Below are 24,598 nucleotides of genomic sequence, written 5' to 3'. Positions count from 1 at the left end.
AAGGTTTTATTATAATGATTAGTTTGAGTAATTACCAATAGTGTCCACTGCCTTTTAATAAATGACTTTCATTTTAATAAAAATCAGTGCTAATTTATATGAGAGCTGCTTCAGCGCAGAAAGAAGCCACAAGCAAAACAAGGTTATGCTACCAGCAATTCTATAAGCACTGTTTTCTCTGTTTAAAGGCACTGGACACTATTGTTCATTACTCAAAATAATTGTTAGCATAAATAACTTACTTGGTAACAAGCAATGAGATGTGTTGATAGTATAAAACATTGTGAGTTGGCTTCCTCTCAAGAAATGTAGCTTTTGAGAAAGAAGTAATCTCTCACTTTTTGCGACATGTACAGATGAGATTTGCAACATGTTTTTTAAGAGTAAAATATAAAGTTGTATGTTACTGGAATTTATTTATACTAAAATAGTCTTCTATCATTACTGTATACATTATTACTGTAGATCAGTTGATGGTGATATTTCATATGATTGATAAGATCAAGGAAAAAGGAGTGTTTGAAAAGCATAAAATATTGTTTTACTTTTATTGGAAACTATTTTTCCATTGAAGACATAGAAGGCACAGAGCCGTAACTTGAGAGATTTGCGACAACTTGTGGTAAGAAGCCATTATGTGTAAAAAAAAACGCCTTGGTGAATACAGGGTGCCAAACTAGTCTGTCCATTTGGTTGTGCTGCATTTGGACGACCAGCAACCACATGACCGAAGAAAATTGTCACAACTCTCTCAACACAAGGCTCTGGGTAAGACCCCTTGCATATGACATCAGGAGCTAAAACAGCGCCCTCAATGGGTTCAAAGGGAAATCTATCGTTGACCGAGAGCTTTAAGTGGCATGTACACATGTCTGATTTTCCATTGTTTGACAACTATGGTGGTAGCCAATTAGGCCACTGTCCTATTGAAAGGTCATTCAATGTTAAACACATGCGCAAGTTTCTTATCCGGGTCTGATTATAAAATGTTGTGCTATAAGCAATATTTTCTGCTTAAAGTAGCTCTATGAAATTTGACAGTTTATGATGTGGATGGTTTGCATTGGGATGTCGTCCTGACCCACAGGGTACCAAGGACAGTGTCTGGTGTTTTTATATGTTTAATTCTAAAGGCAATTAGGTATTATCTAACTTAAAGGCAGTGAACACTATTGGTAATTACTCAAAATAATTACTAGCATAAAACCTTACTTACTTGGTGACTAGTAATGGGGAGAGGTTGATGGTATAAAACATTGTGAGAAACGGCTCACTCTGAAGTGACATAGTTTTTGAGAAAGAAGAAATTTTCCACGAATTTGTTTTTGTTTACTAGCATAAAACCTTACTTACTTGGTGACTAGTAATGGGGAGAGGTTGATGGTATAAAACATTGTGAGAAACGGCTCACTCTGAAGTGACATAGTTTTTGAGAAAGAAGAAATTTTCCACGAATTTGTTTTTGAGACCTCAGATTTAGAATTTGAGGTCTCGAAACCAACCACCTAAAAAGCACACAACTTTGTGTGACAAGGGCGTTTTTTCTTTTCCACATAATATCGCAACTTCAGGTTTGTTATTTTATGCATATGTTGAGATACACTGGAAGACTGGTTCTCGACAGTTACCAATAGTGTCCAGTGTCTTTAAGACTGGCTCATACTTCATGCGAATGTGATACCAATTTTGACGTCACAAAATCGCAATGAACAATTCTCATCAGTTGACTTGTACTCAACTCGCGAAAACAGAGTTGTGACGTCAAAATTCCCTTCCCATTCGCATGAACTATGAACTAGGCTAATAGGCTTGATCCTTGTCATTTGATTGGTGGAATACGCATCATGTGTCATTCTATATTTGGGCATGTATTCACTGCCATGAGGCGTATGCTCCAAAATTTAAAATAGGAGTCCTGTATTGATCAAATATATAATGCTTGGGGCACTTCAAAGCAATGCTTTGAATCGTCGTTTTAGAAATAATTTTCCCGCCCGTTTGAAAATGAGGCAAGATTGTGTCATGGCGAACAATGTTGATGTTCACATCACATGGAGTCTGCCAGGATGTGTATGAGTTTTAAAATTGTCAGAATACTGGGTGGACGAGTGTCCGTGTCTTTTTTGTGTAAAATGTGAAGAGGTTTTATTTTCAAATGACAAGGATATATCTAAATTAATATTGAAATGCATTTAGTTTATGCATTGTTGCAGAATATAATTATTCTGGGAATCAGAGTTCTCCTTTACTTGCCCGTGAAATGGAATCATTCCAGATTTCACCTTGTGATTGTATCATGTGACAATGCACTCATATTGTATGCAACCAATATTTAAATAACATTTACTTTTAATAGTTATCAACTTTCAAAAATAAACAACAAAATCATTGAGAAATCTGAGACACTCAAACGTTCGGCGCAACACAGAGCGGCATTTAATTCTTTGTCATTCTACTACATACGTAAAGCTTTTCTGAAATATTCATTAAATAAAAAGAATTTATCATAAATATGTGATTAAATATGTAAAGTTTTTTTGGAACATGCTTTTTGAAATCGTGTTTATAGTCATTAAAAGGAGCTGCTAGTACTTCATGCATATATATTATATATTTATTTTAAAAATATGAGTTGGCAAAAAATAAAATAAATGAAAGTATTTAAAATATTCGAAAATGTAATTAAGCAATAGCATTAGTAAGTTTTAAAGTCAGGCAAGCTATTAATAAATTGCCACCTAGAGACTTTGGCATCAGGTTTTGAAACAATTCTGGAGTTAACAAAGTAAAGGTAAAAATGTAAGACTTGCTATTTTACCCAATGATCTTTAACACTAGTCCCCGTGGAAAGGTTTGTTCACCTTTTTTGAGTTGTACTGAAATTCTTTGATTTAACATCTATAGAGATCATTCCTTTGAAGGCGGGAAAGAGCGAAGGTACAGACAGATTAACACATTTTTCACTATATCCCCCCCCCCCTCGCCCTCAAAGCACGAGGCGACCTGCCTCACTACTACACCGAACTCACCAATACACCCCCTTCTTTTCCACATGGGAAATCAATTTGAAAAGAGAGCATTAAACAGGGCGTCCAGGATGCAGACTTCTATCTTGTGAGTATAAAGTAGTTGTGTGTAAATTTACATTGAATCACAGACTCTTTACTTGTACTAACTTGATCAGTTTATCTGCTAAAAATGAAACACGGTGTTGTAATTTTCTGGAAGAAAAACTAATTTAAAAACTGGACCAATACTGAAGGTCCATTTCTGGCAAACTTTATCGAATACAAACAAGATTTGAATACAATTTGGTCAGTTTCCAGTTGATTGTTGTCAAAACGTTCTCATTGATTCTAAACAAATTTAGGTCTATTTGACACTTCCCTTGTTTTTCTCTCATGTTTTTTGTTTCTCAAACAACCACAGACCCTCTAGCTTCACCTACAGTCCCCACACTTAACAGCAATCATCGCTCTGCATGGACTCTGAACATTCTGTGGTTTCAGCCCCAAGGTGTCAGACAGGAAAGCCCTGTAAACTGAAGATCTACAAGGGGTATGTGGTGTTCAAGTATAAACATTTCACCAAAAAGTCTTCAAAACTCCTTTCCCTTTACTTGATGGATACATCCGTTAACAATCCTAATAGATTCAAGTATTAAAATGTCATCAAAAAAGTAATCGTGGCAAGGGGGAAGTGTAAATGAAAGACGAATGTGTTTTACACATGCAAGGATCTCGTCACATTATCTGAACCGAAGGACATGACTGATAGATCGGCAACACAAGTTATCTGACTGCTAGGCTGTGTCGCAATTTGTTGCCATTAACAATGGTCTAGTTTAGTCAAAACCATCAGTTTATACACAGCATAAGACTTTATATCTAAATGCATATTTGTTTGTTTCTACTGTAGACTTCCAAAAGTGGAAAGAAACAAATAATTGGAATTATTTGTTTTCAAGATGTTGAGCCCCCTCCCCCCAAAAACCTAATAGGAATCAAATATAAAATATGACATGTTGGGGTGTTTTTATAGCCACGGGGAAAGACTCTGCTAGGGTGGAAATGTCATGCCATTAATTGTGTTTGCATTAACACCATAGGTGCGTTTGGTTGGTTTGCAGATTGCTATTTTCTCATCTTGGTGTGCTTTCTATTTTTGAAGGGAACATTGTGAATTTAAAGTTACTGGAAGAATTAAAGCGATGACATTGATACACTATTACGGATTGAATAGTATACACATAATGAATGTTTATGAGTGCAAATATGTTCATGAGTTGAAAGATGGAATGTTCTATTCAACGAGGCGGAGCCGAGTTGAATGGAACATTCCAGCTTTCAACGAATGAACATATTCGCACCATTGCACGAATGAAAAACATTCATTATTTGTTTTATATAACATCCAAGTAGATCTTTGTCATTTTGATTGAAAGATACAACTTTCAAAACAAACAAAGCGTAGGCCTCCAATTTTTAAGTGTAGAAGACGAATGCTAGTAATTTTACTAATATGCCTTGCTGCGTTACCGAAGACAACGCGCACGCAGTGATGTTTTTACTCAGCTTTTTCGTTCCATCCGAAAAGTACCATTGCACGCTGGCAGCGTGCAATGGTACTTTTCGGATGGAACGAAAAAGCACGGTGAGTGACTCAGCGTGCAATGGTACTTTTATTTGCTATCACGTGACGGACAATCCTCCAATCAAGTGGCAAGGATCTGCTTGGGTGTTATATAAAAATGATTAACTTGGCATCAACTGAGCCACTTTGCATATTATGTTAGTTTAACAAATTTTGATTCCTTGCAGTAGATGGAATAATCGATGATGAACAACTTCTCTCGGAAGTAAAACCTTACTAAAAAAAAGTAATAGAAAAATTAATGTTATCCATAGTTATGCATCCCCTTTCATACATAAATTAAGGTGTGTTGTGGCAGAGCGGTCGAGCGTACTTGACTCAAGCTCTGGTGATTTTAATCAGCAGAGTGTGGGTTCAAGTCCTTCAGCAAGCCACTTGACCACTATTGCCTTGTCCTTCGGACAGGACGTAAAGCTGTACGCCCCGTGCATTGTGTATTGCCTGAAACAAACCCAGTTACACTTATCGATAAGTTTCTGGCAGTGGTTGCTGCACATACACAGTACCTTGTAAACCCTTATAAGGTGCTACATAATTAGGTCTCATGATTACATTACAAAAAACACTGTCTTTAAGTTGTTTCTCTTTGTTCAAGCGTCTTGAGTACCTTTTTGGTGGATCGGTAAGCTATATAAGATTCTGGTATTGTTAATTATAATTAAAAACAACTTTTTTCAAAAGTGTTCTCCTACAAATAGTGTACAGATTAGTTGGTTATTGCAATACATATTTTTTAAACAATTACATTGTATATCCACTTTTGGCATTCACTTTTCCTTTATATTTGGTAGAAGTTTACCATTTTAAGAATTTCGTTAAACTAAGTCAAATTAACAAGTAATGTGCATATATCTGTATATTGCCAAGTGAAAAATAGCTCACAAAAAATTATCCCATGTTTTTTCTTAAGCAAAGATACTTAAAATTATACCTTTTTAAATTTGCAAGACAGAAATATAAAACTAATTGTGAAAGTCTGAATATTATGAAATCACAGTGAATGTTGGAATTGATGATGGCATTACGAACCATGATTTTAACCTATAAGAGGTGGTCAAAAAACAAACAGGACCAATCAGAGAAAATGTTAAACTCCAATCCTCAAGTTAGTTGCCTAGAACCAGACATTTAAACTTCAAAGGGAAATTGTCACCACCATAGGTATCTGAGTTTTAGAAAACAGCAACATATTTTTCAATGCAAAAGTTTTTTCCCCTGCTGAATGTTGTTATTAAAAATTAGTATTTGCCTTAATTGATAATTTTGGTATACTTGCTTAATAGGCATCTTACATGTAGCTTTTGAATTTTCAACACTGTATGTTTTAATTTTTTTCAAAAAGTTTGTTTCACGCTGAATATTGTTATTATTCACAATTTGTATTTGCCTTAATTGATAATTTTGATATACAGATTTCTCTAGTGCTGTGTCACTTCCTTAAACTAGATAACTACATTGTACTTAGAATAATAGGCTTTTTAACATGGCTTCATTTTTGTCTCCGAGAATCTTTCCAACTGGAATTATCTCCGTTTTTTCCGTCTGTCAAGAATTACATTCCTGGCATTCATGTAACGGCATTTATGTATGTAATGTCAGCATTTGAATAATTAATCGGATATGTGATTTAAGTGATGAGCACCACATTCATTCAAATTGCACTTAGTAATTTGTCCAAGCGTGATTGCAAGAAAATGAAAGCTCCATTCAGAACTTTTGAAGAATGGATGGAATTGTTACTGATCGTAAACACAAGTACTTATCAATGTGAATGGGAAAGTTACACTTTCAGAAAGTTGTATATTATTACTGATTTGGTTTTGAAGGTTAAATAAGAAAGTCATCCGGTTTAACCGGTATTCAATCTATTAAACAAAGAAAGAGATAAAACTAATGTATTTCTAAAAAAGCACCTATAGTTAGTAACACTCGCTTAATACAGAGTGGATATGGCACAGGTACCAAGCAACATGTGAGGTTTGACCTCCATAACATGCTAGTTTGGTACCGGTTACCAATGAAAAAGGCCCCCTAGATTAAGAATAATTTGTTTAAATGTTATCATTAGGCCTACAGTTAATTGCTCTTTCAGAACATAGTTTAGCGTACAGTGTACCAATCGTAGGGTCGGTTTAAAAAACAGTTGGGAGTTTTTAAACAAAGATTACATTCTTTATAATCTTAATAGAAAAGTGCTGTAAAAATGTCATTAACTTTGATTAAAATTTTTGCATTTGTATGGCAGAAATAGTGGCAATAAACGAGACATAGTTTTATCAAACAAGAATTAGATAAGGCCGGGATTCTCAAGGTACGACTTCTGGCATAAATAGTGGAAGAATTCATTTGTCCCAAGTATTAGAAATCATGCACTTTACATTGGCTATACTTATACGACTGTATTAAAATGTGCTGTAATTATACGACTGTTTTAAAATGTGCTGTTTGAAATGATCATCGATGGGTACATTTGTACCCTCTAGTTTTAAGGGTCTGCAAGGTCAAATGCTGTTTTTTTTTATTCACATGTTTTGCAAGTCTCTTATTTTGGTGCAATTGTTTCCCAAAATAAAAAATGTTCCACGACGTCACGTTCCAAAATATATGGTATGTACACATAATTATTAGTTCGTTGTTGAATTAAACAAAACGGCATTGAAATTGACCTTCGGATTGGCGCAAGAAATCCCTCTTTGGAATGTACATATTCAATAGTTTTGCTGTCCAATGACGCCATGTTGTAAATTTCGCTCTGAAAGAGTTTAAAATACAATGATTTTTGTACACCATTTTTCCCACTTTCATTAAGGACTCTATCTGTTTGATAATTAGTGCATCACAAAAGATAACTTGACAATGGAGCCCCTCTTTAAAAAGTACAGTGCAGACCATGGATAATCTAACAATATTTTGTCTAAACCTTAAAACCACTTACTATCTTGCATGGACCATATATTAAAGTTGTTGCTATAGATTAGAATTATCCTTTGGCATATACATTTATTTGATAAGAATGCAGATCCAATTGTTAACAATTTACAATTAATCTGGTTTCCCTTTTTATTTTCCTCATACAGGTCCCTACAGAACAAGAACCAAAGTCATCAAACAAATCTCCTTTAAGCTAGGTAATTTTTGCACCCTTTTGGGATTAAACATTTAAACTCACCACACAATAGATACTTTTATTTATTTATTTGTTTGTTTTGTCAACTGACAAAAACAACGATTGACGTTTGTTTAAATTTTACTGCCTCATGAAAAGTAACTGCAAACAATTAAACTTCTGATTTTGTTTGAGGGTGCGCTATTGTTGTATTATTATCTCAAATCAACATATGTACACCCCAAATCCACCCAAATCTTCCTGGTTTCGTAAGAGTTTGATTGATCCAGAATTGCACAACTAAAACAAACAAAACCCAAATGTGCTTAGAAATTGTGCACCGTCCGAAAACACACCACATTCATCAGTCGATCAGAGCCCGATTAATTGTGGTGAGTTTTAGTACAGTCTGTCCCACACCATTATGCTCAGTGGTAAAATGTTTGAAATGCGTGTAAAACGCTTTATCCGTGGCGAGGGAGTTCTTTGAAGCGTTTACGTTCTTGTTCTGTATGAACTGACTTTTACCTATTGACACAAGATCATCACTGTAAAAGGCAACATAAGGCATTATACTTAAAATTCATACTTATTTTCTTATGCTTGGCAAACAATGTACAGCAGAAAACACATAAACTAATTTGTCAAAAAACAAAACAAAAAGGTGTTGAAAAGTACATTAGTTGTACTTCAATTTGAGCCAGAGAAAAACTGGATTATGACAAGAATGAGTAGAGAGAAAGATGTTCACTGTTATAACTTTCTGTATGATAATAATTTGTCGGGATATGGGCAAGAAGTTTTCAGTTTTAATTAAAAAATAATAATGAACGTACTTTATCTTTTTGAGTTGTTTGAAGTTAACAGATGTAAAAGTCGTCTTTTTAATTATTTTTTGCTTAAATATTCAATTATTCTGATGTTCAGTTTTACTGATTTTTACTTTAAATATTTTGTTATACTAAATATTCAATTTTATTGAATATTTTTTAAAGTTAAAAACAAAGACAGGGTTCCTTTACAAAAAACTTGGAATCCAAAACACGATTTTAAAAATATATGAGAAAAAGATGGAAAAACCAAACTTTAAGTTTGCCTTCAATATTGTTTACAACATCACCAAAGAAACACAAAACACAGTTTGACTGCCCGACATGTTAACAAATGTTTTGTAATACAGTAATTTACAGTAGAATTACACTCGCTACATATAGATCTCTACTTATAACATTCTACAACTTTTACACTCCGAAGGTGTTGTCGATGACAATACCATCGTCGACAACTCATGACACCATGCTTGCGCCAATTGCATGTATTAACAATATCACTAGAATCTGTACATTACCAGGCCTGGAATTCATCTTGAAAAGAGCAAGGCCATTTTCATTTTGCAAAGGGCACTTCCACTGGAAAATCTTAAAGTCCATGGGAAACTTTTGAAGGGCAACAAGGCCAATACCATTGGCAAAGGGTGGCCATGGCTGCCGCCCAGTGGCCTACGTGTAATTCCAGGCCTGTGTTATAATGAATCAGCCCCTACCCATCTTTACCTACTTTTTTTCACCAAGATTGAATCTACAATAAATGGTATCTCCGATCACCAATGACTAAACAATGATTTGCTTTGGTTTCACTTCCACTGTACAAAGTAACATACATGGACAAGTACAATTAGAGATGAGCTGAGGGTGCATTTCACCCTTGATTACACCATGGAGCCTCCATGATTACACACACACATATTCCGACTTCTAGGCACGCATTCACAACACTAGCAATAACACTACATGTGCATGCACATGTATGTGGTATACTGCTGCCTAAATTTACCCCTCATGTAGTTTCTACAAAGATATCCGATGGTACATTTGACTTTTCTGGTTCGGAGGGCATTTACAAAAGAACTTATTTAAGATACTAGCAACCACATGCACACGAGTTGAAAAATTGCATTCAGAGCATTACGATTCTAGAGAAGAATGTCTTTTGAAGACTTCGCCATGATCATTTGCAAAGCGTCTTGGTTGTCATTGAAGCAAACCCATCTTACTCGTCAATTTTAAATGTGCACTTTAAGTCCTACCTACATGTAATAAGGTCTTTCCACCAAAGCCACGCACCAAACCAAAACACAGCTACTCCTACAAATAGGTCACCAAGTAGTGGAATTTTCAACCATAAAACGTTTGTGTCACAAAAATGTTGCATATGTTTGTACAAGCACAGCCGAAAAAACTCAAGACAAAAACAAACGGACAGACGATTAGAGTACACCTGACTATAAATCTGTGCACATATAATTTGTATACAATATAAAACAGACTTCTCTGTTACACACTCGGCTCCTAAATGAACACCATCAACAAAACCAAGACATTTCAAGTTCCTACTGGTGCATTGCTACTGTGAAGATTTACCTAAAGGCATCTGGCCCCCCAGAACAATGCAAAAAACAAGGCTCTTTTGTTAATTTCTAGGTCTTCTTCAGCAAAAAAACACAGACTCTGACTTTGATTGAATGATCAACCTTCACATAGTGAACAATACTACACTAGACAACCAAGGTAATGTCCTCTACGAATGCCCTCAAAACCACTGGTTTCTACCTTATGTTAATGAAGATCTCTGGTACTGCTAAAGATTAAATATAATTATAAGTCCGCAAAATGGCGGACAAACAATGGCCTTTCACTATCGCAGCGAATTTCTTTATCTGCCTCCATTCTAACATACAGTACATGTACAAGACATATATATATGCACTAACTTCAACGTTTGTTAACCTATGCCGTGTTCTCCTTTTGCTAAATACACACATAGACATTACTGTTCACCTGTAACATATAACTAGCGATTAGTTAACACACACATTGGTTTGTTCCAAGCATGAAGCACTTTAAAAAGGCTACTCGTCATAAAAGAGCACTATGCAGGCTTTCTGCAGACTCTGCACATGAAATAACCCCATGGCCTTATTAGCTATAACTGTGGCACGTCATTGCCGAGCGGTGAAAAGCCCTAGACTCATGGCTCTGACGATTCTGATCAGCAGAGTGTGGGTTTGAGTTCCGGTCTGGACACTTGTGTCCTAGAGTTAGACACTTTGCATTGTACTTTGGATGGCCACAATGCCATTGGTCCTGTGTGATGTGTAATGCACATTTCTCAGAACGGTTCATTACTCTTAAATGACAGTTAAGTGCAAACTGGGCAAGATGTTTCATCATTGAGAATTGGAATTATGCGATCTTGCAGAGTCTGCAGAAAAGCTGCAAATATATGGCAGTGACCTTTTCAACATGAAGCCTCGTCTTGTCCTACTTTCACCATTAGTCTTTACAGCTCTGTGGCAGTAATACATGCTAACCCTACAGCACATTGACGCAATGTGTATTTGATATACTCAACCATGTACACGTTTCCAATAAACAATTTCCGTTATCCACATTATATGACATACCCATTTATCTGAAAACACAATGCAGTCATCCTGTTTTTATTTTGTGTTGCCCAAGTACATCCACTTGACCAAACCAGGGCTGTAGGCGTAGGGGGAAGAAAAAAAGGCTAGCCCGTTATTTATTGACAGAAGTAAGCATTACAAACTGACCTGCATATAGGGAAAACTCACCAAGATGACTGCACTGTGTCAATAAAACTACATGAATTATAAACTTACCGAGCTATGTAGACCATACCAAGTCTTGCGTGCATTCAAACATTTTAGGGGGAACCTCCTGTAGAAATTTGTAATTTTCTCATAGAGTGCCCTTGCCCTTTCAAAAATGAAGCAAACAGGCCTGGTTAACAATCCCTAATTATTTTAACAGTGAACCTAATCAGAGGAAACATGGGTGACTTCAGATGAAAGCATGGTAACCCCAGTGGTGGGAGGAGCTCTGTGGACGTCCCATGGGGGTGCATCGCAATGAATCCAACTTCGGAGGCACAGCATTGATGTAAGGTGAGTTGGTATACCACCACTGGAACCCTGTTGTCATTAAATGTACATGTACTCTATGGAATAATTTATTGGCTGGTTTAGTTTCCTGATCAACTCGAATAACAACGAGCTGATTCCAAACTGTGTTCTTGTTAAAGAAAACAAAATACATTAAAGTAAATTTAAAAGACCAAAAATACACTGTGATTGTACACTAAAATATGTGGCTGTCAGAACAACTTCAATTTTAGTGATAATAATTTTCAACCAGTTTATTATTTCAAATGAGTGATTTACCAAAATTTCATATGCAATTACTTTTTCAGTGTATTATAAGAAAGTCAAAATTTGATAGTGCAGCCAAATATTTGAGTGTTTTTTTTGTTTTCTTTGTACTTAACCTGCCAGTTAACTTCTCCAGGAGGGCGGCTGCATAGGCTGTGAGGCCGTTGAATTACTCCTCTGTATGTAGGCAGAGTGGGCGTAACCCCCAACAAGGTTAACATGCTCTTGGGCTTCTGGGTTTAACATACCCAATGCTTGGGATACTGGGTGCATCATGTTGGGTGTGACTGCTCTAAGACCTTGCATGAGCTGTGCATGAGACACACCCCTGGACATCCAGGAGAGGGCTTCAGAGTTGCGATGGTGCCATTGCTCGACCTTCTCATGCCTGGAAGGGTACTCGGAGTGGGCATTTGGGGAGTGGAGGATGTGACTGAATGGGGAACTGGGCTTCTCCAATCTCAACGGGTGCTCACTGACGGAGTGCATGACTGGGTTGTGGATGATGTGGGCAAACGGTTGTTCAATGCTGCTGTTCACTGATGAATTAGGGGTTTGAGATCGGCTCGCTGCAGCTGCTACCGCTGCTGCATTCTGCTGCTCCACAGTGGAATGTTCTGGGTAGGGCTGTGGTATTGGAGTCAGCTGCTCACGTACGTCACGAGTAGATTGCTGCTGCTGCTCATGATCATGGAATTGATGAGACCCTCGTGTGAGTTGTTCAGTCATATCTTGCTGTGTCTGCTGGGTATGCTCTTGGTATTGCTGTGGTACTGATGACATCTGCTTGTGGATGTCAGGGTTTGGGTGGTGTCTGAAATCTTGGTGGTGGTTGTCATGAGGTGGATGTAGCTTGTGAGATGGCTGCTGATGATCATGATTGAGATTCTGGTCACGGGCTGCATTCGATTCTGCAAGGTGGTCTGGGGTTGGCTGGTGGTCACGAGTTAAATGGCACTCGTGAGCTTGTTGGCGATCATGAACCTGTTGGTGGTTGTGGACTGAGCGGTGATCGAGCAGTGGTTTGATACCTGCAGTGGGATGGGTATCAACTGTTGAGCTTCCAGGGCTTGGACTCTCCTCTTCACTGTCTGATGGGCTGTGAGGAGATGACATTTGCTCCTCCGGGGATCCATGAATTGCAGGGATTGATGGAATTGCAGGGAATGCAAGAGGGGCAAGTCTCTCTCGAGCAAATTCAACTGCAGCTTGGTATAGATCAGATTGGATCTGCATCTCAGCTGCGACGGCCCGGGACTTCAGTCGGATCTTCGGCGGGGACTTTTTCTTGGAATCTCCTTTGGGTCTTCCCAGTGCGACGATGGGCTTTGTTTTATCGTGCTGCCACAAATCAATGCCGTGCGCGGTCTTCTTGTGCGTCTTCAGACTGACGTTGTGGGCGAAAGCCTTTTCACAAAGATCACATTGATATGGTTTCTCACCGGTATGAGTCCTCATATGAATAGCCATGTTGGAGTGCTGTGTGAACCCACGTCCACAGTTGCTGCAGGTGAAGGGTTTCTCCTCTCTGTGTATGATCTTGTGGCGATCCAAGTAGAACTTCTGCTTGAATTTCTTGTCGCACTGGTCGCAGGCGAACACCTTCTCCCCCCGATGTCGTCCCATGTGGTGCTGGTATGATTTAGGGGTGAAGAACTCCTTCAAGCAGGTCTGACACTTGTATGGGGTCTTGCCAGCTTTCACGTTCTGGTGGCGTATCAGGTGGTCTTGCAATGTCACCTTGTAGGCGAAGACCTTTCCGCATTCCTCGCAAGTGTAAGTCTTTGGCTGTGAGTGTTTGATGATATGACGGGACAACAGGTCACGTCGGTGGAATGTAAGCCCACATAGGTCGCACAGGTAGCGCCGGAAGTTGCTGTGGAGATCCATGTGGGAGCTCAGGTGAGCTGTGGTGCGAAACTTCTTATTGCAGGTCGGACATGCGAAAGGCTTCACCCCTTTGTGGCCGCGCATGTGCTCCTTCAGCTGGTACTTCCGGGAGAATTTTAGATCGCAGTGCTCACAGGCAAGAGTCTTGGCACTGTGCTGGACTTTGCGATGGACCCACATGGCAGACTTTGAGTTGAATGTCATTTGGCAGTCTCTGCACGTCAGGTCGTCTACGGCGTGAACTATTTGATGTTGACGGAGAGCTGGTCTATCGCTGAAGATGCGGCAGCATTTCTTACAGGAGTAGCCCTCGCTTTCTTTTTTCAATCTGGGCTTTTTTAGATGTCTTATAAGAGATTTCCTACGGCCTCTTTTGGGTTTATCAACCTGTAACAAAGCACAAAACAAACTCAAGTTTAAAGACTTATTTCATTAAAATATTGTTTTCATATGTGGGTTTCATAAAAAGCCTCGCCAGAAAGGGTGGAAAACCCTAGCACAGGGTAAATAAAGTTGACCTAAAATGGACTCGTCTATGTGGTCTATTAGTAACTTTAAAGACAGGGCTGACTTTAATCCTTATTTTTGTCAACAAGCATGTTTCTGCATTGAAGAGGTTTTGTTGGTTTCAAGTTTATGCTTCAAGACTCCTTTTAACTTTTAATATTGTAATGCGCTCAGCTTTTAGACTCCTTATGGCTCAGTGACTGATTTGATTTTGCTTACTATTAGTTCTTGGTTTGATTGCGCCACAGCAACTTGTAAACCACTACTTGGTGCTATGTTAACAGGGCTCGAATTTGGGGAAAAAATCCACAAGACCGCAGGGCTTGTTGCTCAGAATTTTTACTGGACCGGAAGATTTTTTACAAGACCAAAATTTTATTAGGAAAAAAAAAAGTTAACACGATAGAACAGCAGGCCTTTTTCATCCCTACGGAGGCTTTTTTTTTTGCTGTGAAACCCAATCAATAAAGTTCCATATACATGTACCTACTTCACGTCATTCTCGCCGCCTCAAAAAAAAAAATTCTGATTTGACAGGCAAATCACCAACAAAACACTGCAACGTGCATCATTCATAAAAAGATCGTCAGAAAAAAAGATTGACCAAAAATTTGACAACAGTAGTCAGAAGCTCATCACTGTTGGTAAGACGTTTGGCAACAAGACCTTACTTTTAATCCATGCAACACAGGGATGTGTGGTATTGCAACCAGACCTTCTTAATGCAAATTCAACACTCCTTTGTAAGGTAACAGACTTTACACATGGTCAGTGGTAAACAAACATCGCTGTACTAAGGTGTGCCGCCGCGCCGGGTACCAACACATCACTCCTTCGTCCCCGCTCGCTCACTCCCCGGGTGCATAAACATAAATGGTTTGAGACTAGATGTACAAGGTGTGGGCATGAGTAAACTGAATGGAAAACTTGTATGCAGCCTGATGCACGTGATAAAAGGACGGATTGACGTTCCGCAAGCGTGCTCAGAACACTGATTTGACGACAAGTAACACAAAAACTTTTATTCTAAATGAGATTAAAATACATTTTTTAATGAAAGATAATATATTTCATATAATTATTTGTAATAGTAACTATATTAGTATGCATAAAAAAAACCACAAGACCGCCGGACTTGTTCGGCATAAGGTTTACTGGACCGAAGCTAAAATCACTGGCCTCGGGCCTGCGGTCCAGCGTGAAATTCGAGCCCTGAATGTAAAAGAGGAGGTCTCATAAACTCAAACGTAGTCCCTCTTACCTTGCAGGATATACTCAATGTTGAAGCGCCTTGAGCATCACTGAGTGATGGATATGAGTGATATATAAAAGCCACTATTTCAATTCTTATTTATTAATATATTTATTATTTATAACACTTGCTAATGATGACAAATTCAAAACTCACCACAGCCTCCTGCTTGAGTGGTTTCAACTTCAGCTTGAGGCGTGGTCGCAGCTGGCGAGGCGCGTTCACATCAAAGCATATGACTGGGGCCACATCCTTGATGGCCAAGGCGGTATAGCCTCTCCTCTTCCGTCCATCATCTGTGATCATCTGCTCCTCCTCCTCTTTCACTGCTGGCTTCTGGTCATCTGGGTTCGAGGAGGGCGAGGCATCCATGGGTGTGGCATCGGGAGGCGCTTCTTTGACGTCTGGGATGTTGTCATCCTCCTCATCATCCCCGTCTTCATCATCCTCATCGTCGTCGTCGGTGCCGTCTCCGTCTCCGTCTCCACTCTCCTCTGATTCGTCGCTGGTGTGTGAGTCATCGCCGGAGTTACTCTCTGCTTTGTACTCGGATTTTATCCTGCGGATTGGAATGAAATCATTTGAAAATGAGTACTGGGGAAAACAGAAAGGATCAGAGAGCATGTCTAATGGATTATGAAAATTTGTACCATGATGGTTTTCGGTAGCACCATGTAAGCATCTTTTGAGAAGTATTGGTTCTGAAAAGAACTGGTGGTTGACAAATCAAAGTTTCGATCTGTATGCTCTGATCGCTTAATTTTCTTTTCTCTGTAAAAGCTTACACAATATTTAATCATATTTGGTATCAACACATGTCCCAGCAGCCTGGCTTTTGTGAACGTTTCATTGTTTTACTATTAACCAAAAAGCATCATTCAAAAATACGATAATTATTTTTCAATACCAGCAAAAGTCTATGTACATGATGTATGGACATTTTCTTGTTTAACTAAAGAATCTGCAAACTTTATTCCCCTAAAACTTTGACCAACCAAGTTCTAATTAGTGTGATTTAACGCAAAATTGTCTTTATGCAATGACCATTTTGTGGCTTGATGGCAGTGTTGACTTGTTCATTTCATAGGAAAGACCTTTTAATAATTTTTACGCTAACCGGTGTGTATTGAGCACTGTACATACTCAGTACTTTCCCCGAGTTTTGTGGTTAAAAATCCACAGGCAAATCACTTGGGTGGGATTCGAACCCAAGACCTTTGCACGAGGCAGTTCAAATCCTACGTGTTAGCAGCAGGTACCGCAACGATTTAAAAGATGTTATATTTGCATTTGGGATAAAATTTATACGGTTTGTTTTTCACCTTAAATGTTGTTCAGCGACCTCAATCAACCAGTGAATGAAGTCGGGGCTCTTTGTGTAACCTGATCGTTCTCGGATGACGTTCCAGCGTGGGACATCCTCCCGTTTGATGTATATTCGATGCTGGATGCCTGCTGATGCGTAACCTCTGGCCGAGATTGGCTTACAGCCTTTTCTACCTATGCGGGGCATGGCCGCACTTTTTTTCTGTCGGGTAGAAATAAAATAAGGTGGTTAATATTGATCGAGCCTGGATAAGGTTTACGATTCCCACTTTGTGCATAATGAGCCTTTTTTGAGATTTACAGGCATGGAATTACACGCAGGCCACGGAGGCCATGGCCTCTGTTGCCCCTGGTCTTGGCCTTGGTGCCCCTACAGATGTTTCCAATTGACAAATTTTCCAATGGAAGTGCCCTTTGAAAAATGGAGATGCCTTGCCCTCTCAAAGATGAATTATAAGGCCTGTAGTGGACACAAAAATATTACACTATTTGGTTTGGGTAAATCTGTCTATATTCACCCAAACCAAACCATGCGTTCTTAAAAAGGATTTCGCATTTTACATTGGTACATATTAGCAGTGCAGCTTATTAGTAATTTTATTTGTGGTTTAGAATAATGGTCATTGTCCTTCCCTTGTTCAAATCCCAACACACCACAATGGCATTTTTATGCGAGTATCTTCTTCCTGTTATTATCAGTAAGAAAATAAGTTCTTTGAACTTTCTAACTGAGACAGTTAAATCCCCCAGTATATACTGGGCAATTCCCATGTACAATTCAACTGACAGTATTTTGGACCACATGATAAGGCACTTTCAGCAGCAAATTTTCTAGCATAGAAACACAGTTCATCTTTTTGACTACCTGTATATAAATTTATGTTTTGTTTTATCAACGGCCAAATGCATTGAGATAAAAATAATAGTTATAACAATGAAGAAAAACAGTTTGTTTTCCTCGGATTGCTTCATGTCAAATTGGTTTGCTACACGATCAAATATACAGTGAATTGGGCAAAAGTTATTGCTGCCTCGTTACCATTGGCTTGGACCACACAGCACAATTCCAAGTTTTATTAAACCAAGTTCCATGGTGTTCTCAATTTAAAATTCCAGAGTCACTCAAATTGCTTTGAAGATGCATTACACAAGAACATCTAACAAAGACATGAAGTTGCACTATCTACACTGTACGTCAACAGCATGTATATCAATCACTGCTGATTTTTAGAATATGACACAAACCATATATCTAAGACAGGCATCAAATCATCTTTCCCAACAAGATCTTTCTGACAACTGTCAGTGTCAAGACTTGAAGGTTAAATTATGAAGCTTGGCTTACCAAACAGGACATGCTTTGATTAGAGACATAACAAAAACACAAAACACAAAACACAAATTCACATGGAGAAAGATAACTACTCTTTTCCTAAGCTTCTCTTTGTTAAAAAAAGATATGTATCTATTTCTTTTTCTTCTTCACATTTTCCCAAGTACCCATCATGAGAAAATCAATTTAACAAACCGTGAATTCAGTTCAGTCGTTGGTCTGTCAAAGAACAAAACTTACATTGTAGTCAAGTGTCAGAATTCAATTAAATGTCAAGAAAGGAAGTGGGGATTGAAACATTTTTCCCCAATTACTGGCTCACTGCCATTCTCATCCAACTAATTTCTAAATCTCTGCATCCCTTTTTAAAAGTACTCAGTGAATGTAGAATTTAAATATGCCTGTGTTGGGGGCTCAAGTCGCTTAAATCATTTCCTTTTAATGTCTATGTGTTAGAAGGAAATCATTTTAAAAGGCCTGAACCATTGAACTTTCAGCCAGTGAAATTTCTGAAAATTTCCCCTCCAGCGTCCCTCATATGCACAACAAATGTTTTTGTCATTTTCCAGCAGGAAGAATGAGCTTATGCCCCAACATGCACAACATTCAACGGATACACACACTGTGTACTCATCATTCATGCATTATAAAAACATGTGAACCGTACATGTTGTGGTGGGAACATTCATGTACAGTGTGTGTGTGACCTTTCACATTAAATGATTGCCTTCTTGATAATGCGTCTCTACATGGTCTCTCCTGCGAGTATGATACATTGTTCAGTGTGCATGGAACTTGTGACAGGGAACTTCGAACATAGTTCAGGAAATGTTTTGGCCAACTGCTACATTTACAGTCGGCAGTCATGATAATGTACTGTACATGTACAATGTATGTGATGTGTGAATACATGGCAGTATGGGCAATGAACAGTATGTGTGTACATGGTATGGGTAGTTCAGTATCAAAATGACAGCTTGGGTTTTCTACTGCCGATTCTGGTATCTTTAATCCCATGTTTTAGCCAGTTTTCATGGTATTTGGTAAAAAGTTCTCCAATTAATTTGCTGGAAATTTAACACAGTTCCATTGTGTCCAAATTGTCCACTAAAAATACATATTAATATATTTAAAAGACAAATAAAACAGGTTGTCCAAATTTAAAACAGGGTGCACAAAAGATACCCCTATGGCTAACACAGTATACTACGATAATGCTTTGATCAAAACATGCATTGTGAGCTTCAGGCACACAGTAACTTTGTTGTAAACTCAACAGATGTGAACCCAGAGCAATGAATTACATAACAGGCAGTCAGTAGGTCTTTTCACTCTTCCAAAAATAAGAATTTTTGGAGTGCAGACAACACCAAAGAACCAAACACAATAGCCATTGAGTCAATGAACATTATGCATTTGTTCAACTGCATGGTACTTTTACTAAGACCATGGATGAGGTGGCAAGGGAATTTGTATGTCTTGGGTGTAGTGGTGCTTAGAAACCAACATGAGCAAGCAGAGATTGTATAATGCTCAGCACTGCACTGAAATGCGTGTGGACATGCTCATTTCTCTTGCAAAATGCATGAATTGTAAGCACAAATATTGTACATTTTGTGGGGATTGCTGTACAAAATTACCCGCAAAACACTGTAAGTAAACAACAAATAAACTGCATTTTAGAAAAAGAATGAGTGAAGGTTGATACATGGGTTGTATGCTCGTCTCTACGATCATTTCTGAATTTGATGGACATTTTTTTTTTGAAGTTTCGTTTACATTTAACTGAGAATTTGTTATTTAAAGCCTTTGAGGTGCTTTTTATGTAATTTGTTTTATAAAGGGGTTGTGTCGTCATGATAAAAGCAGGCCTGAGGTTGTACATGGAATTATGAACTCTGACACAGTTACTACATGCACGCACCCTCCCTCTGTATAATCTATGGAGGGGGGGGGGCACACATGGTTGTTAACAGGGTGAGGAGAGTATGCTTTTTTATGACAAATTTAAAAGAATTGAATTTCACAGGTGTCCATTCAGATATTTTCCTACATCATTGGTTGAAGTTGTGTCAATGAGCTATTTAGTTGCTTGTTTAAACATTGCTTACTAACTTGCATTATAATGCAGTCCTTACAGTCATTAACAATGATGCAAGGTCGTGGTCATATTGGACAAGGTCGGTGTCTATATTATAAAATGGATTCATCCATGTTGTTTATTTCACCGCGTCATTACATTGAAACATGGAGGAAGGAACATTCTGCAACAGTGCACTCATTAAAAAATGCACTCATTATCATCACATATAATATGTAGCGTATTTAATTTTTGTTAAAACCAAAATACACAATACAACAGATTACTACAGATATGAAGATGAAATACATCAGATATTTTAGCGAAGTTTAAGTACACATTTTTATTAATGTTCAATTCTTTGCAGATGGCATGAGAAAAGTATAGTCTGACAAGACTAACTGCACAAGACTAGTACACCTGAAGTTTGAGGTAAGATTATGGTGTAAGATCAAGATGTCTAGGCCCTATTTCAAAAAGCCTGTAATGTAAGCACAAAAACTTGCTAAGCACAGACAAGTATTGCTTTCAGAAACAGGTTACCACCAGCCAAAAATACATAATTTTTGCTTAGCTAAGAAGGGTTTCAAGCAAAATTTTCCGCTAACAAACATCTAACTATGAAATTGGGCCAAGGTGTATTCTCTTATTCCCAGGCTCATCTTTCACATGAAATTCTAATTCAACTTGCCAATGTTAATTTGCATGTACTGGAATAAATTAATTCTATGTCAGTGTATCAATTGCAGTCACTCGACTGGTGATCTAAATTGCCAATCCGCTGTCCAGACTCATTTCTTGGCCCTTAGGCTCACTGTAGCATCAGGAACTGTAATGATCTTTCGAATAGAAATGCATATTTTTTGCCAAAATGTCCCCCTGCTGGCTTGTTCTTGTGTAACTTTATGAAGAATATCTGAGCTGAAAATGGCATCATTATTTTAAACAGTGTTATATATAGCAATACCAATTTTAGTGGTTTGCTTTAAATCTAAATTTAGTACACCAAAATTATTAACATTAAGATGGGGCCATCATTGCTGAAGTGCAATATGGGGGGATTCTATGCAGGGCGAAACTTGTTAGTTCTAGGGCAGGCCCACCCGGCACCGCCCATCGTGGCTACAACAGTGTTAAACATTATTGGCGCCATGATGTTTACAGATGTGAATAACATGCTCACAGCTGTTTGACCTGTCATCAAGTGCTGATAGTCTTTAGTCAAGGCACTCGCTGCAATCCAGATTGTATATATTACAAAGCGCCACCACTGTGGAATACGCACCAGAATTTGCACTTGTATCAAGTGCTGAGTATGTGACCTTTTTTAATCGGTCGTTACAAGTACAAAATGCGTGCAGTTCTGTTTGTTTGAGTTCAAAACTAGAGTTCAAACTAGACAATAAATGACATATTAGGCAAATATGTCTAACTAAAGCCTTTTACTCAACAAACAACAACCAATCACGTGTACAGAGTAGGATGGGTAAATACAATAAAAACCGAATGTTTTATTATTTAAATTTTATATGAAATTTTATGTTTAATATAAAACATGATAATAAAAAAATGTAAAGTTAACAGAATTACCACCCTTTATTCAAGTGTCACTTAAAAAAAGTAAACATTGTCACGTTTGCCACACATTAAATGTTATACATGTCTTATTCAATATGTGCAGTCAGCCACGTACGTCCGTCAAACAATTGTCTGTGCTGTCCAGACACGGCGGGCACGATCTGTCTGTTCCAACAAAACAAGTGAATCAACCAAACAATGGATGCACATACAACAACAGGCACGGCACAACAACTGTCTACGACACCAAGTGACTGTTATATTCAAATGTATGTAACGGTGTCAACCAAGTTCCCTTGCATCGAAACCCGCCATCTTATCAATAGGCCAGACACACACATGTCATCGTGTCTTAAAAAACATGAATGACAAACTACTCGGTCGCTCTCAACAAATCCGTATACTCACAACCATTCATTTCGAAGCAAATTTCCCTGTGTATTAAACGCTTACCTTGCGGGGTGTGCACGTGGAATTTATGCTACATCATCGAACAAAACTACCTGACGTTTGCAACGGCTGGCGCGGGCTCATATTTCAGTTTTTTTCTGAGCCTTGGCTGCAAAAATTCGTCACGCCTATTCCGAAAGTCGACGATTTGCATTGCAGACGGATCGACACACAACACACTTTACAGCTGGTAACCCGCATACTCCGAGCACCGGCGAACGGTACACGTCATCGCGAAAAGAGGTATCGGAATACCAGCTAAAAACTGGCTGTGGGTATTTAATAATAGACTGGCCATGGGGTCTTCCTGTATTTTAAAATTGCTTTTTTTTTATCACCAGTAGTGTTGGCAGCCAGTAATCCAGAAGCAACGCTTTTTAATTAATACCATGGAGGTAGACAGAGAAGAAACCCCATGCTCAAAAAGAGAACAACATGAGTCTTGAACACACCTTGTTTGAAACTAATTGGAGGGGGCGTGGCTGGTGTACAATTTTATCAATAGTTGCCCCTCCCACATTTACTCATTATGTCCCATGGGTCTCTAGTCCGGTCTGAAGTGTTGAATTAGCAAAATTTGTCAAGAAATGGACACTGTAACAGAAGGGTTGATTTACTTACACATTACCATATCCATCAGCATGCACAGCGAGCTCCCACCAGCTTTCCAAACACCCTGTCAAATTTTTCCCTGTCTTCCTCGGCACATCTTGCCATGTCCTTTATCAGCTCATTTCACAAAGAGCTCTAAAGACTTGGTCTTAAAGACACTGTACACCTTTGGTAATTGTCAAAGACCAGTCTTCTCACTTAGTGTATCTCAACATATGCATAAAATAACAAACCTGTGAAAATTTGAACTCAATTGGTCGTCGAAGTTGCGAGATAATAATGAAAGAAAAAACACCCTTGTCACACGAAGTTGTGTGCTTTAGATGCTTGATCTATTTCCGAGGTCTCGAAATCACATTGTGGAAAATTACTTCTTTCTCAAAAACTACGTCACTTTAGAGAGAGCCGTTTCTCACAATGTTTTATACTATCAACCTCTCCCAATCACTTGTTACCAACTAAGGTTTTATGCTCATAACAGTTTTGAGTAATTACCAATAGTGTCCACTGACTACCTGTAAGATGTGTATACCCATCTTGGCTGTTTAGCAAAGTGTGGTATAACGATACAGACAACTTATTGACAACTCATCTTTACGATGAATCTTAGTTGCTCCGATGATGGAGGCATGCCCATGACAAATCAGTTGGCTGCCCAAATTCCACTATAGGAGACTAAATTAAATCTGTTATCAGACACAAAGCCTAAATGTTCAGGATCATTCATTACCTGCATTTTGAGCGTAAACAAAGAAAGGAAGAAACAAAAAAGGAATAAAAGAGGAAAAATGCCAGGCACAGCAAGACTGTGTAATTCGCCCCCCCCCCCCCCAATTATCACTGATACAGCTGAGAAACCAAAAACTACAAAAATCAGCTGAATGGCTGTCTGTTGTGGTCCTAATTGTTAACATTCATGCTTATTACTCATTTTTAGAACCTATGAAAAGCTTAAGATCGCAACAAAGCAAATGCCAAACAAAATCCACATGTCAGGTTTTAAAACAAGCTTCGCATTTTTTTTTTGTGCCTGAACATTTTAGTCTGCCACCTAATTCTAGTTGGGACAGCAGTTTTCACATGTTTATCAAGTTCATACAGAATTGTCATATAACTTTTCAGTGCCAAATTTCACAGAGCCACTCAATCACAAAATATAAACAGTTTGAGCTATTTTATCGATTAGCAGGATACCAGTCACACTTTGTACATGATAAAAGGGCATTTTGGCTGTTAACCACACTCTGGTTAGTTAACTCTATTTAATCGTAGCTACTTGTTGTGCTTAAGCATCTCTATGAAATTGGGGCCCAGGGCTAAATGGCAACCAAACCATGACTCTCCATGTGCTTTCATTAACAAGTTTTTTCATCATTCTAAGTTGATGCATTGTTAAATATTTAATAGAGACATACATGTATTTACAATTTATACCAAACAAATAGAAAAATTAATTACATCCTAAATGAATTTGCTGTTTAAATCTGAACAAAACTTGTAGTAAGAAAAGTTAAAAACTTTATACACTGTACATCATAGACTAAGTCAAGCTTTAATCAAGTTTTTCTGTATTCCACTTG

The 24,598-nt window shown here is 38.1% G+C and overlaps 1 protein-coding gene across 1 annotated transcript; it reads right to left on the bottom strand.

The window, feature by feature from the left end:
* Window positions 1-5,919: 5,919 nt before the first annotated feature.
* LOC117291935 (zinc finger and BTB domain-containing protein 17-like) lies at window positions 5,920-22,945 on the bottom strand. Its single transcript, XM_033773955.1, has 4 exons — window positions 22,410-22,945; window positions 16,962-17,167; window positions 15,796-16,198; window positions 5,920-14,267 (listed from the first exon to the last, which is right to left on the bottom strand). The coding sequence occupies exons 2-4, from the start codon at window positions 17,150-17,152 to the stop codon at window positions 12,114-12,116; spliced, it is 2,748 nt and encodes a 915-aa protein (XP_033629846.1). The 5' UTR covers window positions 17,153-17,167; window positions 22,410-22,945; the 3' UTR covers window positions 5,920-12,113.
* Between the last annotated feature and the right edge of the window lie 1,653 nt (window positions 22,946-24,598).

This window comes from Asterias rubens, chromosome 6, assembly GCF_902459465.1.
Source record: "Asterias rubens chromosome 6, eAstRub1.3, whole genome shotgun sequence".
NCBI lineage: Eukaryota > Metazoa > Echinodermata > Asteroidea > Forcipulatida > Asteriidae > Asterias > Asterias rubens.
This window is presented reverse-complemented; position numbering and strand designations above follow the sequence as displayed.

Excerpts from the sequence above, each read along its gene's own strand:
- LOC117291935 (XM_033773955.1), bottom strand. The coding sequence starts at position 17,152 with ATGCCCCGCATAGGTAGAAAAGGCTGTAAGCCAATCTCGGCCAGAGGT. Across the intron at positions 16,199-16,961 it reads GTCGCTGAACAACATTTAAG|GATAAAATCCGAGTACAAAG; the intron begins GTGAAAAACAAA and ends TCCAATCCGCAG. Across the intron at positions 14,268-15,795 it reads CACTCAAGCAGGAGGCTGTG|GTTGATAAACCCAAAAGAGG; the intron begins GTGAGTTTTGAA and ends GCTTTGTTACAG.